The 17,541-nt window shown below is 31.7% G+C and overlaps 1 protein-coding gene across 1 annotated transcript; it reads left to right on the top strand.

Moving 5' to 3' along the window:
* The first annotated feature begins 683 nt into the window (after positions 1-683).
* Positions 684-8,646, top strand: LOC143076966 (uncharacterized). Its single transcript, XM_076252862.1, has 3 exons — positions 684-1,162; positions 7,199-7,699; positions 8,602-8,646. The coding sequence occupies exons 1-3, from the start codon at positions 686-688 to the stop codon at positions 8,644-8,646; spliced, it is 1,023 nt and encodes a 340-aa protein (XP_076108977.1). The 5' UTR covers positions 684-685.
* The last annotated feature ends 8,895 nt before the right edge of the window (positions 8,647-17,541 follow it).

The following is a 17,541-nucleotide window of genomic DNA, read 5'->3' as shown; positions in this document are numbered from 1 at the left end:
AGACTTTTTTTCCTGTGACTTTTTTTCCTAGAGGTTTTGTGACTTTTTTTCCTGTGACTTTTTTTCCGTCGCAACATCCCATCTTCTCCATTTGAACTGAACAATGAAGTGAATTATTGTTAATTGTGACTTTGCAAATATATTAAAAGTTTTGTTACTTTTGATATTTATATAAAAGATTGTATTTCTCATCATTTTACATGTAGTGCCCTTATTTACTTTTCTGTGCTTAATTGATTTCCTTATGCAATGCATTTATAAAATTAATTAATTTATTAAATAAATAAAGTTTGCAATAAAAGAGTACTCGGTGTATAAATGAAAATCATTCAGAAACTAATGAAAACAAAGACACTTTTATAAGTCAATATCATTTTTTAGTTATTTGCTGTATATGTATGTTGAATTAATTGATTGAATTGATATTAAATTACTGAGAAAAAATATTTGATTTTTTTATAATTTTGCTATACAATAAAACAACCTGAATATTTGGAAAACACTTACAAACTATTTACCTAAGTTGGAACAGACTATACAATCGTATGCTCATTAAACCTTTTGTCTTTTTTGTTAACGTGAACTGATGCAGTTCGAGAAACATTAATGGTTAAGCCTTTTCAAAGTTGAACTTTTGAAACACATATGTAGTAGGACGAGAAAATATTACTAGAAGAAAAAGTTCATGATGAAGACAATTGTGAAACTTGGAAATGCATTCATCAATGCTTTCTTAACATTTTTTGTTGTTGGGTTCTGGAATACAGCATGGAATATTCAAGATAGATATATTTATCCAGATGATCCCGTATTAAGCAATGGATTATCTTTATCGTGTGGTATTATAGGAATATGTCTTCTTGCTTTATTACAGTTTTCTTTTACAAAACTGTTTCAGGATAAACACATACTTTTGTATTTAATCTTTTCACGAGTGATCGCGTTCCTTTGGGCTTTTCTTGATGTTTGTCATTGGAGAGGACTGTGGAATTTCATAGACATCTATACTGCTGATATTTCACCATTGATATTACTCCTCCCTGTTGTTGCATTGCTAGTTGTATTACGCAGCATTAGGAATGTAATAGTTATGCCATATCTGAATGGATACGATCGACGCAAAGATAAGTTCTTTATCAAGCCGATGATATTTAGCAAAGTGGTAGGTTTTATTGCCATATGTTATCAATTAAGAAAGTTCATATCACCCACATTTGTGCGCTTTTTAACTTTTTTGATTCGAGCGTCACTGATGAGTCTTTTGTAGACAAAACGCGCGTCTGGCGTATATACTAAAGTTAGTCCTGGTATCTATGATGAGTTTATTTACAATCACTGGGGGTATCACAAGCCCAGTAGTCAGCACTTTTTGTCATTGATATGGTCATATTTACAAATTTACTGTTTACAAATTTTTTGAAATACTAAGGGTTTTCTTCCTCAGCCATAGATCACCTTAGCTGTATTTGGCAAAACTTTTAGGAATTTTTCTCGTCAACTTCGTAATTTATTTGGCCTTTTTAACTTTTTTTGGATTCGAGCGTCACTGATGAGTCTTTAGTAGACGAAACACGCGTCTGGCGTATATACTAAAGTTAGTCCTGGTATCTATGATGAATTTATTTAATATGAAAGAGAGACAGAAGATACCAAAGATACCATAGCTCATAATTCAAATTCAAACTGACAATGCTATTGAAAAAAACGAAAAATGACTAAAGGAAACAAAGCAAAATAAAAAAAAAAAGACAGCATAAAACCTGGATTTATGGCTAGCCAAACCTCCCATTTAATACGAATACGAATACGAAAGTTTTTGATTCGGCTTACATATAAAAAGTCAAATCACAAAAATACTGAACTCGGAGGAAAATCAATTCGGAAAGTCCATAATCACATGGCAAAATCAAATAACAAAACGCATAAAAAACGAATGGACAAGAACTGTCATATTCCTGACTTGGTACAGGCATTTTCAAATGTAGAAAATGATGGATTGAACCTGATTTTATAATCCTGGTACTTTTGATAACTAATTATAGCTAGCTAAACCTCTCACTTGTATGACAGTCGCATTCCATTATATTGTCACCGATGCTTGAACAAAACAAACAGACACAATAGTCAATAATGTCAAAAATAGGGGTACAGCAGTCAACATTGTGTTATCATATTAATCACTATGAAAACAACAAATGATGTAGCGAAGAAGCACACATCAAAATAACATCCTCATTTTGATTATATTATACGATTTTATTTGTCTAGTATGTAAAATGCACCCACCAAGGAAGGAGGGTTTTGAGTACTAGTGTAAAATTGCGCGTTTGAAATTCGCACAGGTAGACATGAAATAATTTTGTCGTTCAAAGTATGACGGGATGCATAAATACAGTCACGCAAAATAGATATAACAAAAACTGACTAAACAGTATAAAGTAATAATAAATAAAATAATAGTGTGGTTCAAAGTATGACGGGATACATGAGTACAGAGTCACGTCAAATGTATATCACAAAAAAGTTGGTCAACAGTAAAAGTACTATTAATAAATAAAATAATTTTGTCATTCGAAGTATCACAAGATACATAGGTACAGAGTCACATCATAAAATAATTTTGTCGTTCAAAGTATGATGGAATACATAAGCACAGAGTTAAGTCAAAAAGGATATCTAAAAAAAACAGACTTAATAGTAAAAGTAATATTAATAAAGACAAATAAAAGAATAATATAACGATAAACAACGTCAGTACGCAAAATCTATACTTCAAGACTATCGTGTATTATTTGTGAAGGAATATTTATCAACAAGTTCTGGGTATCTTCCGATGAACTTTTTTAGAAAGAGGACGAGACGTTCTTTGACATACCCCTGGTTCATCAACTTTCTGCTCAGACATTGGTGACGTTTTACAAAGTCTGAATAGGAGCTGCAAGCTCTTGAATACCGAATAAGTTGGGAAATGTATTTTCCATATGCAGGTGAAGTTGATATATTGCTACTAAGGTGGGGGAAATTGATAATTTCAAAATCAAAATCGTCTCGTTTGTCATAGATTCTGGTACTAATTAAGATGACTGGGTATGTCAAATTCGAGGTATAAGTCTAAAAATGAGGCAGAGGAAGCCGTGTCTGTTTTCTCTTTAATTTCTAGTTCTGATGGATATTTTAATGGAACCCAATCAGAAAAGTTCGGACTGTTAATGGAAAGAACATCATCAATATATCTGAAAGTGAAATTAAATAACCTGGCTTCTTTGATCTTCTTGTTTTTGACAAGTGTCTGAAGGAACTCCGATTCATATGAAAATAAGAAGAGGTCAGCAAGGAGAGGCGCGCAGTTCGTTCCCATAGGAATGCCGACAATTTGTTGAAAAAGTCTACCTCCAAACTCAACAAATATGTCGATAAGAAACTCCAGCATACTGACCACTTGTTCTTTTGTGTAGCGCATGTTTTACCTTTTTGTTTGTCACTATTAACGAAATATGCCTTATGAAATCCCAAAGTAATAAATTTATAGCGTATGCTACCATTTTTATGTTGAAAGGCATTGTGGATTATTTCTTTTAGGCGATTTTTCAATTTCACATGGGGAATGGTGGTATACAGGGTTGAAAAATCAAATGTTTTGATAGAACTATCTTCAGAAAAAGACCGAGATTTAAAATTGTCTAGAAGTTCTTTAGAATTTTTAAGAATCCACATATGGTTAATACCACTACGCGAGTAAACAGTTTCACAGTATTTACAAATAAAGGCAAGAACACTCTGGACAGAGATATACTTTACAAATAAACGCAAGAACACTCTGGAAAAAGATATACATAAATAAATAATGCAACAGTACATTACAACATGTAAACCACAGAATTAAAACGGACATCATCTCCAATGAATTTACGACAGTACACAATAAAGGCTGTTCCACAGAGTAGCAGCTGCAATACAAACATAACAATACAAACATAATCTCTTAAGAGCTTTTTACCGAATATAATAACATAAACCCAACATTAAATCACACAATATGGAGACAAGATATATAACAGCACAGGCACATTGAAATACATGCAAAGCACTACTAAAATACATATCTAGACATGTCAAAACTGAAGCACAACTTAAAGTTAAGCACAACTAAAATTAAATATATAGCACAAATGGAAACATTTAAGGCATACTAGCATGTTAGAGCAACTTCTAAAATATGAAAAAGCTTATCTACATGCAGAACATCAACATTTTGAACCATTTCAAAATAGTACAAAGCTCTTAAATTGAGAAAACCTGTTTTCAGTCCTGAAATGGTCAAGTAGGCTGTTCCACAAATTTAAAACTTTATCTAAAAATTTATAAAGCAATGTTACAAATACCGCCAAAATGGTAACATTACATGACAGGAATACTTTACAAATAAACGCAAGAACACTCTGGACGGAGATATACTTTACAAATAAACGCAAGAACACTCTGGACAGAGATATACATAAATAAATAATGCAACACTACATTACAATATGTAAACCACAGAATTAAAACGGACACCATCTCACCACGACAGTACACTAGAGCACCACAATAAAATGATAAATTTCTAAATTCAGAAATAATTTGATCCAATACAAGTGTTTCATCACAATTTGGTTAATAGATTTTCATATTTTTTCAGTTTGTTCGATTAATTATTTTATTTAAAAATATTTAATTTCATTAAAAATAAAATTTGTTGCATATTGGACCAGTATAAAATTTTTGCTACGGAAAAGAGGTTTAATAGTCCAGTCGAACTAAATTTGAACCTCAAACTAATTGCAACAGAACATATGTTGTTCTAATCTATAGCATTTAGCCCCAAATATACACAGAAAAAAGTCCCATAAAATCTAACTTGAGGAAAAACTAAAATTTAGTATTTTTAATTTCTTATGGAAATTAACATTGTAAAGGGAGATAGCTCCGCAAAAATGAGTCTTTTTTGTCAGTTTTTGGTTGATTTTCTTAAATTCATGTAAAATATGATACTTTGATGGGGTCATAAGTAAGTATTTGACTATGTTATATAATCCTCTGGTCATGACATGTAAAAACAAAACGAAGTGTAATGGATATATATATTTTTTCATTAAAGAAATTGAAAATTTATGGCTTTGTGAGCATTTTGAAAAAAATAATGTGAATATTTGGTATTGTTTATATCTGTAAATTATATTTGTGCAGCATCTCACTTGTTCAAAGAAACTTTAAACCACAAAAAGATAGTTTGTTTTATTCAATTTGAATTTCGTTACCTTGACATGCTGAAAAATCTAATAAATGGTCAACTAATGAATTATGAAATCTACGTTGTAGCTTGATAAAAGATATGAAAACACCTTCAGAGTTGTTTGTTTAATTCTAAAGAGAGATAAAATATCGTAATTGTTGAATAGAAGCGGTAAAGTTATAATTTTGTATCAATTTTTATTGATTTTTCTGCCTTTTTTCGCAGAGTCATCTCCCATATCAATGCAAATCTCCATAGGAATTTCAAAATCATTATGTTTTAGTTTTCCTCAAGTAAGATTTTATGGGACTTTTTTTCTGTGTATATTTGGGGTATAATTCTAAAGATTAAAATTTTAAAATCTTCTATTGCAATTACTTCAAGGTTAGGGTCAAATTTATGCTAGATTGACTGGACTATAACTGTGACATTCTTTAAAAAAAAAGATAAATGCAACACAGAAAGAAACGAACTATAATATAACAATCATTATGGTCATTTTCCTAACTTGGTACAGGACATTTTAAGAAACAAATGGTGGGTTGAACCTGATTTTATGGCTAGCCAAACCTCCCGCTTTTATGACAATGTTAAATATAACATTAAAATGACAACATTACATGACAGGACTACAATACAACGTTGCCACGTCCATTTACCTCTAACACTGTGTTAAGCGTGGTAGTATTCACAAACAATAATATATGTTTTAAATTATGACAAGGACAGCAACTAAAGATCTGAAGTTAAAAGATATTTAAGAAATTACCAACCTACTTTGGTTTGTGGGTCCTAAAAGTTAACTAACAAAAATACCAAACTCCAAGGGGAATTAGATTCCTTATTAAATGACAAACCAAAAGCTTATCAAACGAATTGGAAAAAAACTGTAATATTCCTGACTTATTACAGGCTGACCAAACCTCGTTTTATAGCTAGCTAAACATCTCAATTGTATGATTCTCGCATTCAATTTTATTGTATGGGCAACAAATTGTGAGGAAAAAATTCTACCTAATAGGTAAAAATGTCACAAATATTGGTACAGCAGTCAACACTGTGTTATAATCTTTATTATTATAACTCAACTGTGTTGAAAGTTTCTAATGTGAACAATTTAGCCTTTAAGAAATAAATTGGGACTATTATACTAAGTTTGTAAAATAGTCCCAGGATATACTTACATACTAACATCTTGTGTATGAAAACATATTCATTTACCTTTCATATTACATGTTCATGTACAGTTATTTAATAACCATAATTTAAACTAGGCACTGGACGAGATCGTGTTAATTTTGTTACAATGAAACAAAAGGTATGAAAGGTTCGATTTGGCAGTTATTACTTTTATTACGAACAGAATAAAATGGTTTCACAGTATAATAGCTCATTTTTCATAAATTTGACGATTTATAAATCATAATTTTTATTCTTTGACAAAAAGGTATTATTTTGAAGAGACACAATGAAACATATTTTTTAAGCACTACTAAAGATAAACAGATTGCGTGTCTTAACAGAAAATAAACATGTTTCTAATTATCGAAAAACGTCTATAAGTCAACAAAAACACCATAAAAACATAAGCTAAAGCTGCAAACATTTAAATTTAATCCAACATATTAAGTCAAAATATATCTGTCGACCTCACAAAATCTTGTTAGGCACTACAGAAACAATAGTGCACGCATTGCTAAAGTCCGAAGTTTAGCTAGGATAAAACCAGGTTTAACCAACATATTTTACATAAGAAAATGCCTGTACCAAGTCAGAACTATGACAGTTGTTATCCATGCATTTGATGTGCTTGAGCTTTTGATTTTGCCATTTGATTAGATACTTTTCGTTTGAATTTTGCCTCGATATTATTATGATTTTAGTTTTTGCTACTCTTGCATCAACGGATTTATTTTTTCTTTATAGATTAAAAAGGAGCTGCCATTTGTATTGGATATTATCTTATCCATTTCCATATTATGGAGTTTAGTTATATTGTTTTGGCGGAACACATGGAAGTTGTTTGATTTGAATTTATACCCGGATGATAAAACTAAGACATTGATATGGTCGGCTGTCATATCTATAGGCGTGCAGATTTTTATAGAAATTGTATCATTATTATTTGAGGCTAACGTTAAAAAATTGAAAACTATTCACTATTTCATCAGTTTAATAATACAGGATATTTTTTTTACGATTGCTGGAATTGGTAATGTTGCCATGTGGAGAACTTACTGGATATTAGTAGACATGCTCATAGAAATGTCTGGGTCAGATATAGGACTGCCATGTATATGTGTTGGAAGCTTTATCATTCTAGCCTGTACATGCTCATGCAGAAGTGGAGGTTTGTTAATGGACGGAGAAATAAGGAACTGGTACCAACTCCCTAATGATATCATTGGAAGTATCAAATCTGTAAAGGTGAGATTGAAAAAAAAAGTAAAATCACAAAAATACTGCACGAGAAATATTCAAGACGGAAAGTCCCTAATCAAACGGCAAATCAAAAGCGCAAACACATCAAACTAATGGATAACAACTGCTGTATTCCTGACTTGGTATATGCATTTTCTTATGTAGAAAATGGTGGATTGAGCCTGGATTTATAGCAAACTAAATCTCTCACTTGTATGACAGTCACATCAAATTCAATTGAGTGTTCGGCAGTATTTAAACTGTTTTTATTATGTGTGTCTTTGTGTTTGTATTCAGATTAGAATATATAAACTAAATAGTAAAATATTGGTAAGCAAAATGGATAAAATTTCAACAAAAACCATATAAGCAAACAAAACGGCATTGTTTGGGCTTTGTCTGCGAGGATAGGAACATTATTTATAAGTCATTTAGTTGATCAATGTAGAGGCTTAGTAAAAAGTTTTCAAAAATAACTCTATGATTTTTAAAGAGCTTTATGATCTTCTTGTCTTTAAATCGGCACACTGTGACAAATAAACAAATAGTAACATACCCTTTATTACTTTTCAGAGCTTTTTTGTTTAAAATTATATTTGAGTAGTATACGTTGATGCCCAATAGTGACATGCATTTAGTTGTCTCATTGGCATTCGAAAGAAATATTTTGATGGAGTAATTGATCTCAAAACAGCGAAAAAAAACCCGTACCTAAATCGGGCTTCAGTAGCTGGCCACTAAACAAAAATGTGTACAAGTTCAGTGAAAATGGACGTCATATAAAATTAGTAGAATTACAAAAAAAATTAGAGACTAACACAGGACAGAGGCTTTTTCTTATGTTTAAATTAACGCAATTTGAAAAAAAGCATTTAAACGATAACATTTATTATACATTGACATTGTAGGTGCCCGAAGAGGAGGAACTAAACATCAAGGCTATAAATGTGTAGAGTTATCGCAAATTTTTTTGATTTCTGAAATGAAACGGACAAACTAAGTACTGTGGGTTCATTATTATTCGTATGATACCAATTTTCGTAGGTTTCATGGATAAGGTGAACCACGAATTTAAATGTTCAACGAATGACAAATTTCACATATAAGGCTTGTATGCAGACTTTGTGAAAACCATGAGATAAATATTCACGAAAATGCAAGTTTTACTTAATGCATGAAAATTGGTATCAACGAAAATAAATGAATCCATAATATATTTAAACTAAAGAGATCAAAAGATAAACTGGTTTTGTATAGGCTCATTAGCTGACGAGATCAAAAGACAAACTGGATAGGCTCATTAGCTCAATAGATCAAAAGACAAACTGGTTTTGTATAGACTCATTAGCTCAAGAGATCAAAAGACAAACTGGTTTTGTATAGGCTCATTAGCAGAAGAGATCACCACGACGAAAGGAGAGTAACGACCTTTACTACTTTGAGGGTCTTACACATTTGAGTTCAAGGGACAAACTTGTTTTATGTAGCCTAACAACCAAATCAGTGAACCCAGTCGCGGATCCATTGGGGAGGGTTCCAGGGGTTGGAACCCCCTTTTTTGGATGATCAGTGCATTTGAATCGGAGTATATATATACATAGTTTGAACACACCCCTTTTAACCTGAGTTGTCATACAAGCATATAATACTCGACTTGCATCATCAGATATTATTTTTATTATATATTTACATATATGTATATTGTTTATATAAGTTTGTATTTAATATTTATGTTTTATTCATGTAGTTGATATTATATGAAGAGAGCTCTATAAGAGATGATTTAAGCTTTCCAATTGTGAACTGTCCATTTCTAAGTAGTAACATTCCAGCAGCACCTGCATACGAGGTATGTATCTCACAGTTCATACGATATTCCCGTGCTTGTATTTCCTATCATTATTTTCTTGATAGAGGGTTACTGCTCACAAGGAAGCTAATAAACCAATGGTGAAGTTGAAATCATCCCTTCGTAAATTTTACGGACTCTATCACTAGTTGGTTGACCGTTATGGAATAACCGTTTTAAAGATGATACCGGATATGTTCCTTACGTTCTAACTACAATCAATCTTTTTTTTTATGAATGTGATCTACCGAATTAGACTATTTACCGGATTTGTTATAGACCAGAGTCTGCTTACCTTTCCGGAGCACCTGAGATCACCCATAGTTTTTGGTGGGGTACGTGTTGCTTATTCTTTAGTTTTTTTATGTTGTGTCATGTGTACTATTGTTTGTCTGTTTGTCTTTTCATTTTTACCAATGGTGTTGTCAGTTTATTTTCAATATACGAGTTTGACTGTCCTCCTGGTATCTTTCGTCCCTCTTTTATTGGAAATTGGTTTAATCATAATGATCAAATGCAGTTGTAAGTGTTTGAATGAAATTTTGTAGGATTTATGAGTCGGGCAATAATAAACTCGATTTAGATCTATTTTGAAAAGAATAAAACATATTTACGTCATTTTTGTGTGTGATTTATATGCGTACATTTCCAGGGTAACGTATTTCATATGGTTTATTATATTCTATTTTCTGATTGCCTTGTATCTGCTAAATGGACTAATTTATAATGTAAATAATAACTATAACGAAAAATCACAGTTTCTTTAGTTTAAACTTATTTATACTCAAAAAGCCTATCTTGTGATTTAATTCAAGTTTGCAGTAAAAACATTTCTGTGTCATAAACATATGTCTTGGGTATTTCAAAACACCATTATTTTTTTATTTGGGATTTCTATAGAAAATATTGTAATCTTGAGGTTACATGGTGACTAAACCTTGTACACAGATAAAATAAGGGGAGACATTTGATTGGTTAACTTCCAATGATGGTTCTTTTCTTATATGCAATGAAATGTTATGTGAATTTTTTTCTATAGTACTGGACAGGATAAAACTTTACTCATGCCAAGTATTTCTTTATTTGAAACAAAGATAAATTCTGCACATTTTTTTGAAAAATGCAAATTTAACAAAGACTAATATGGCTTGTATTGAAAATGAATACCACTTCGTACTTGTATGTCCAGCCTACAGAACTGTGAGTCAAGAACATTTGCCAAAATATAATTGTTCTTGACCAAATAATTTAAAACTTTTTCATTTACTTCAAGCAAAATCAAAATTAATCACAATTAAACTGTGTTACTATCTGAAATATGCTTGGAAAATTAGATCATGTATTGTGAATTAATTGTACCTTTATTATATTATGTATTGTTCTCTGCTATCTGTTGTTTTGTCACATTGTATATACTTGTTTATGTATGCCATAGCATATTATTTATATAAATAAAATATTCATTCATTCATTCATTCATTCATTCAACAGGGGAAAATCAATGGTGGTATTACACCTTATAATGTTTTATGTTTCATTACAGATGACCGTGGTCATTGTTCTACATTAAAGACATGTGCATGTGTGAATAAATAGACATTGTTCTTATTTAAGAGCTTATCCAGTTCCTTATTCACCTTAAAATATTGATCAGCATGTCGATCAGAAAACAATTTAAGTTTTGTTTCCTTGTACTTTGTTCCCTTCGTAGTACATGTACAGTAAGATTTAAGCTTTTACACCCATATTATTAATTTTATATTCATTCAAATTTTGAAAATTATATAACACAGAGTTCTTGCAGTTGAAACCCCCTCTTTTAATTTGATGATCAATGCATTTCAAATGGGACATGTAGTAAGTTGGAACCCCCCCTTTATAAATGGGTGGATCCGCTCCTGAAAAAGAATAGATATAGTTACTTGACAAAAATCATGTGGAGACCACTTTCAAGTTTGTCTGTCACCGGAAAAAAAATCGTCAATAATGCAGTCCTTTATGACATCATTTACCAGATAGAGAGGGTCGTCTATATCCCTGCACTATTAATGTTCATCAAGCGTCTTAGTGATCATTGTGCAGGATAATCTAGAAATAATGTTTGTTCTGTATGAACTTTTAAATCACAATTCCCTAGCAGTGCTGAAAGACAATTATGAGAATTCAATTTGCGAAATGGTCTGATTGTCTTGCATGTATAAATTTTGTCTTTTTTTCATTAAAATATAGTGATGTGATATGGTTGCCAATTAGACAATTATCAACCCGTGTTCAAATGAAATTGATGTAAGCAATTATAGGCAACCGCACGATCTTCAGTAATAACAAAAACCCAAACTATATAGTCAACTATCAAAGGCTCTGACATGAAAAATATAAAACAATTCAATAGAGATAACTAACAGCATAACTTATAACAAAACCATTTAAGAAAAACAAACATGACAGACAGAAACCAGCAACAATCCCTGAACCACAGTCTCCTGACACGGATATGCACATCAAGAATATGACGGGGTTAATATAAAAAAGAAGATGTGGTATGATTCCCATTATGCAACTCTCCACAAAAAACCAAATGACACCGTGACAGACATTAACAATTATAGATCACCGTACGGCCTTCAACAATGAGCAAAGCCCATACTGCATAGTCAGCTATAAAAGGCCCTGAAATGACAAATTAAAACAATTAAAACGAGAAAACTAACAGTCTAATTTATGTACCAAAAAATGAATGAAAACAAATATGTAACACATAAACAAACAATAACCACTGAAGTGCGGGCTCCTGACTTGGGACAGACACATACATACAGAATGTGGAGGGGTTAAATATGTTAGCGGGATCCTAACACTCCCCCTTACCTTGGGCAGTGGTGTACATGTAACAGTACAAGATAATAACAAACTATAAAAATCAGTTGCAAAAGGCTGAACTCATCAAATGAATGATACAAATAGAATTACTACACAGAGTGGACATGACTGGGTACTTGTATATCCCCACAACAAAATGACACTAAGTACAGATCTGAGTGTACTTGCAGTTACTGGCAGCTAGTTCAAAGCCACTAACAACTAATAAAAAAATCATACATCTAAGCTAAATTATCAATCAGTACAAATCCAACATCCGATGGATTTAGTGTAAAGACATCATAAACAGTAAAAAAAAAACCATAACTTTGTGCAATGCTAAGATACAGGTATCGACAGATTGCAGATCCATGAATGTGTATAACAATTATATTTAGTTTGCTTTTAATTTAGTAAAAACAAAATCAATATTAATACCAATAAAAACACTATTCAATAATGATCTAATTCCAATGTTAAATTGGTAATTATTTAGAAAAAGTTTATTTAAAGGATCGATAAGTTTACCAGGATCTCTCTTAAACATGTTTGTGAGCGCTCCTTCTAACCTAGGATAGTGGTGTCTCAGCACAACATAAGAACAAACTTAAAATCAGATTAAAATGGCTTAACTCACCAGATCAATACAAAGCATAAACCATAGCTAATGGTATCAAATCATTGGGCTTCTAAAAAAGAAATTTAAAAACATCATACCAGAACATCAAAACTCAGGCATATCCCGCACACAGTTGAACAAACCTCATTGTTGTTGTTATTGGTTTTGGAAGGCGGCTTACTTATGTAGTAATTGCGCCTTAGATTCATATAACATAATTTAAGATATTATGTATATAATTATACTTTCAGTCTTTAATTTATTTTTAGTATTACGTTTTGGCGAGTAATCTTATGAAACTTTGACGAACATGGTTGCTGAATTACTAGAAAATATATATATGTTGAGAGACAAAAAAAAAAAAACAATAAAAAAAAAAAAAAAACACATATCAGAAGGTACATGTACTATGTACTATGAAAATGAAAAAAAAATCAAGAGCAAATGATAGTCCCTAATGAAATGTACATTATTAATTGATAGGTGTCATAAAATTGTTCAGAAAATTTATATGGTCATATAACCTCATCGAGATGGTCCAAAGTCGAGCTGTCAGATACCGGTATGACGGTAACAGGTACCGTTACATCAGTAGTAGGACAGACCGATTATAAACTCACCAATCTGGCCCACACTACAAGAAAGAAGACTTCGCACAAGATTGATAATGTTCTACAAAATAGTACATCAAATCGTAGCAATCCCATCTGCTTTTATCATACCATCAAACAGTAGAACCCCAAAAACATAATCTCATTTTCAGACACATTTCAACCAAAAAAGATACATATAAATTTTTATTTTTTCTATGTATAAAGTTTAAATCACAATTTTGCGAAGTAAATCATATCATTTATAAAAACATTAAATAGTAGGGAGCCTAAAATTGAACTTTAGGTACGGTAAACCTTTCTGTATGTCAGCCTAACTGCTCGGGACACCATTGACTTTGATTTGTAAAAAGATATGAATGAAAGAAGGATACTGAAAGTGCAGATACACCATAAGCTAGTAGTTTGTCCAGTAAAACATCGTAAGGTCAACACTCACATGCCATTGAAATGTCCATAAATACATCTAAATTGAAATGGTTGTATCTAAAGCTTGACACCAGTCTTCTAGTGGGTATACTTTTTATTTTCGTTTCAAGAGGAAAATATATTAAAAAAATATAAATTCTTCACCGTCATCAAAGTAGAAACAGAAACAGATATAAAATACGGCCATGAAAGCCATACGGATGCCAATAATTGCTTATAATTATCCTCTTCATTTGAACTCTAGTGGATAGTTGTCTCATTGACAATCAATCATACATATATGTACCACATCTCCTTTTTTTTAATCTCATACAAAAACAAGAGGCTCTCAAGAGCCTGAATCGCTCACCTTAATTCTTTTGGTTAAATCTCTCATCAATGATTATTTTGGCTTTTCAATTTATTTAAATGTTTTTTGGATCGTCCTATTTTCTTCAAAAGCCAAAAAAAATAATCATTTTCTCCTATGTTCTATTTTAGCCATAGGAGCTATGTTTCTTGACATACAAGGAAATAAAATATAAAATTTATACTAGATACTCTGAAACTCATTTAGCCTAAGTTTGGCTGAAATTGATACAGCAGTTTCAAAGGAGAAGATTTTTTAAAGTAAGTCAACATGATGAACAAATTGTGAAAAAAAGTCTTTAAAGGGCAATAACTCCTTAAGTGGTCAATTGACAATTTTGGTCAATTGACTTAATTGAAGATCTTACTTTGCTGAACATTATTGCTGTTTACAGTTTATTTCTATCTATAATTATATTCAAGATAATAAACAAAAACAGAAAAATTTCCTTAAAATTATCAATTCAGGGGCAGCAACCCAACAACAGGTTGTCTGATTCATCTGAAAATTTCAGGGCAGATAGATCTTGACCTGATAAACAATATTACCCACGTCAGATTTGCTCTAAATGCTTTGGTTTTTGAGTTATAAGCCAAAAACTGCATTTGACCCCTATGTTCTATTTTTAGCAATGGCGACCATGTTTGTTGATAGATCATAACTTCGGATACAATTTACAAACTAGATACCCTAATGAACATTCAGTTAAAGTTTGGAAGTATTTGGCCCAGTAGTTTCAGAGGAGAAGATTTTTGTAAAAGATTACTAAGATTTACGAAAAATGGTTAAAAATTGACTATAAAGGGCAATAACTCCTTAAGTGGCCAATTGACAATTTTGGTCAATTTGACTTAATTGAAGATCTTACTTTGCTGAACATTATTGCTGTTTACAGTTTATTTCTATCTATAATTATATTCAAGATAATAAACAAAAACAGAAAAATTTCCTTAAAATTATCAATTCAGGGGCAGCAACCCAACAACAGGTTGTCTGATTCATCTGAAAATTTCAGGGCAGATAGATCTTGACCTGATAAACAATATTACCCACGTCAGATTTGCTCTAAATGCTTTGGTTTTTGAGTTATAAGCCAAAAACTGCATTTGACCCCTATGTTCTATTTTTAGCAATGGCGACCATGTTTGTTGATAGATCATAACTTCGGATACAATTTACAAACTAGATACCCTAATGAACATTCAGTTAAAGTTTGGAAGTATTTGGCCCAGTAGTTTCAGAGGAGAAGATTTTTGTAAAAGATTACTAAGATTTACGAAAAATGGTTAAAAATTGACTATAAAGGGCAATAACTCCTTAAGTGGTCAATTGACAATTTTGGTCAATTTGACTTAATTGAAGATCTTACTTTGCTGAACATTATTGCTGTTTACAGTTTATTTCTATCTATAATTATATTCAAGATAATAAACAAAAACAGAAAAATTCCCTTAAAATTATCAATTCAGGGGCAGCAACCCAACAACAGGTTGTCTGATTCATCTGAAAATTTCAGGGCAGATAGATCTTGACCTGAGAAACAATATTACCCACGTCAGATTTGCTCTAAATGCTTTGGTTTTTGAGTTATAAGCCAAAAACTGCATTTGACCCCTATGTTCTATTTTTAGCAATGGCGACCATGTTTGTTGATAGATCATAACTTCGGATACAATTTACAAACTAGATACCCTAAGGAACATTCAGTTAAAGTTTGGAAGTATTTGGCCCAGTAGTTTCAGAGGAGAAGATTTTTGTAAAAGATTACTAAGATTTACGAAAAATGGTTAAAAATTGACTATAAAGGGCAATAACTCCTTAAGTGGTCAATTGACAATTTTGGTCAATTTGACTTAATTGAAGATCTTACTTTGCTGAACATTATTGCTGTTTACAGTTTATTTCTATCTATAATTATATTCAAGATAATAAACAAAAACAGAAAAATTTCCTTAAAATTATCAATTCAGGGGCAGCAACCCAACAACAGGTTGTCTGATTCATCTGAAAATTTCAGGGCAGATAGATCTTGACCTGATAAACAATATTACTCACGTCAGATTTGCTCTAAATGCTTTGGTTTTTGAGTTATAAGCCAAAAACTGCATTTGACCCCTATGTTCTATTTTTAGCAATGGCGACCATGTTTGTTGATAGATCAAAACTTCGGATACAATTTACAAACTAGATACCCTAAGGAACATTCAGTTAAAGTTTGGAAGTATTTGGCCCAGTAGTTTCAGAGGAGAAGATTCTTGAAATAGTTTACGACGACAGACGACGACAGACGACGGACGACAGACGACGGACGACGACGGACGCCAAGTGATGGCATAAGCTCACTTGTCCCTTCGGGACAGGTGAGCTAAAAAAGCAAGTTCGTCCTGGAAATTTAGACGAAATTCAAAATGTGTTAAATCAGAGACATATATACATATCTATATCTGTCTCTTGTTAAATCAGGGACATCTTTGGTTAAATGCAAATGTATACACCGTCATATCTAAGCATTTAGTTAATAACTATGCGTTTGAGTCCTTAATATTAATATTTAGATATAAAACGATTCACGTATACCGAGTGATAAATCTTTCGTGTGAGGCAATGACGTTCTATTTATTTAAATTTTTTGGTCATTGCAATTTAATAAATGAAGTTTGATATTTTCCTCGATGTTTGGCATCACAATTATCGTAAATTACTACTGACATGTGGTTTTCGAGAATAGATTAGCAATTGTTTAACACATGTTTAAGTACTGGTAATACCAGGAAGATTAAAATTATTTAGCTATGATTATTTTATTAAACTTGAGATCTGTTTGCCTTTTTTGTGGGGTAAACGTGAGAGTTTTCCAAGGGATATCTTTGTCAACTATCCGATCCAATAAATATATCTAAAAATGGCAAAGTCAATTCTTTTGTTTTGAGTGAAATGTATAATGAGACTGAGAAAAACCATATAAACAAGTTTGATTGATCCCCCTAAAGTTGTCAAATTTCTTCACTCTTGCATTTCGATTTTAGAAAACCAAAAAGACAGAAAACTAACTTTAAAAACAACAGCACCTCAGATTGAACATCCGGCGGGTGACTCTTATAAAGAATGTAGTCCATGTTATCAAAAGAGAGG

This window comes from Mytilus galloprovincialis, chromosome 5 (genome assembly GCF_965363235.1).
Source record: "Mytilus galloprovincialis chromosome 5, xbMytGall1.hap1.1, whole genome shotgun sequence".
Classification (NCBI taxonomy): domain Eukaryota; kingdom Metazoa; phylum Mollusca; class Bivalvia; order Mytilida; family Mytilidae; genus Mytilus; species Mytilus galloprovincialis.
This window is presented reverse-complemented; position numbering and strand designations above follow the sequence as displayed.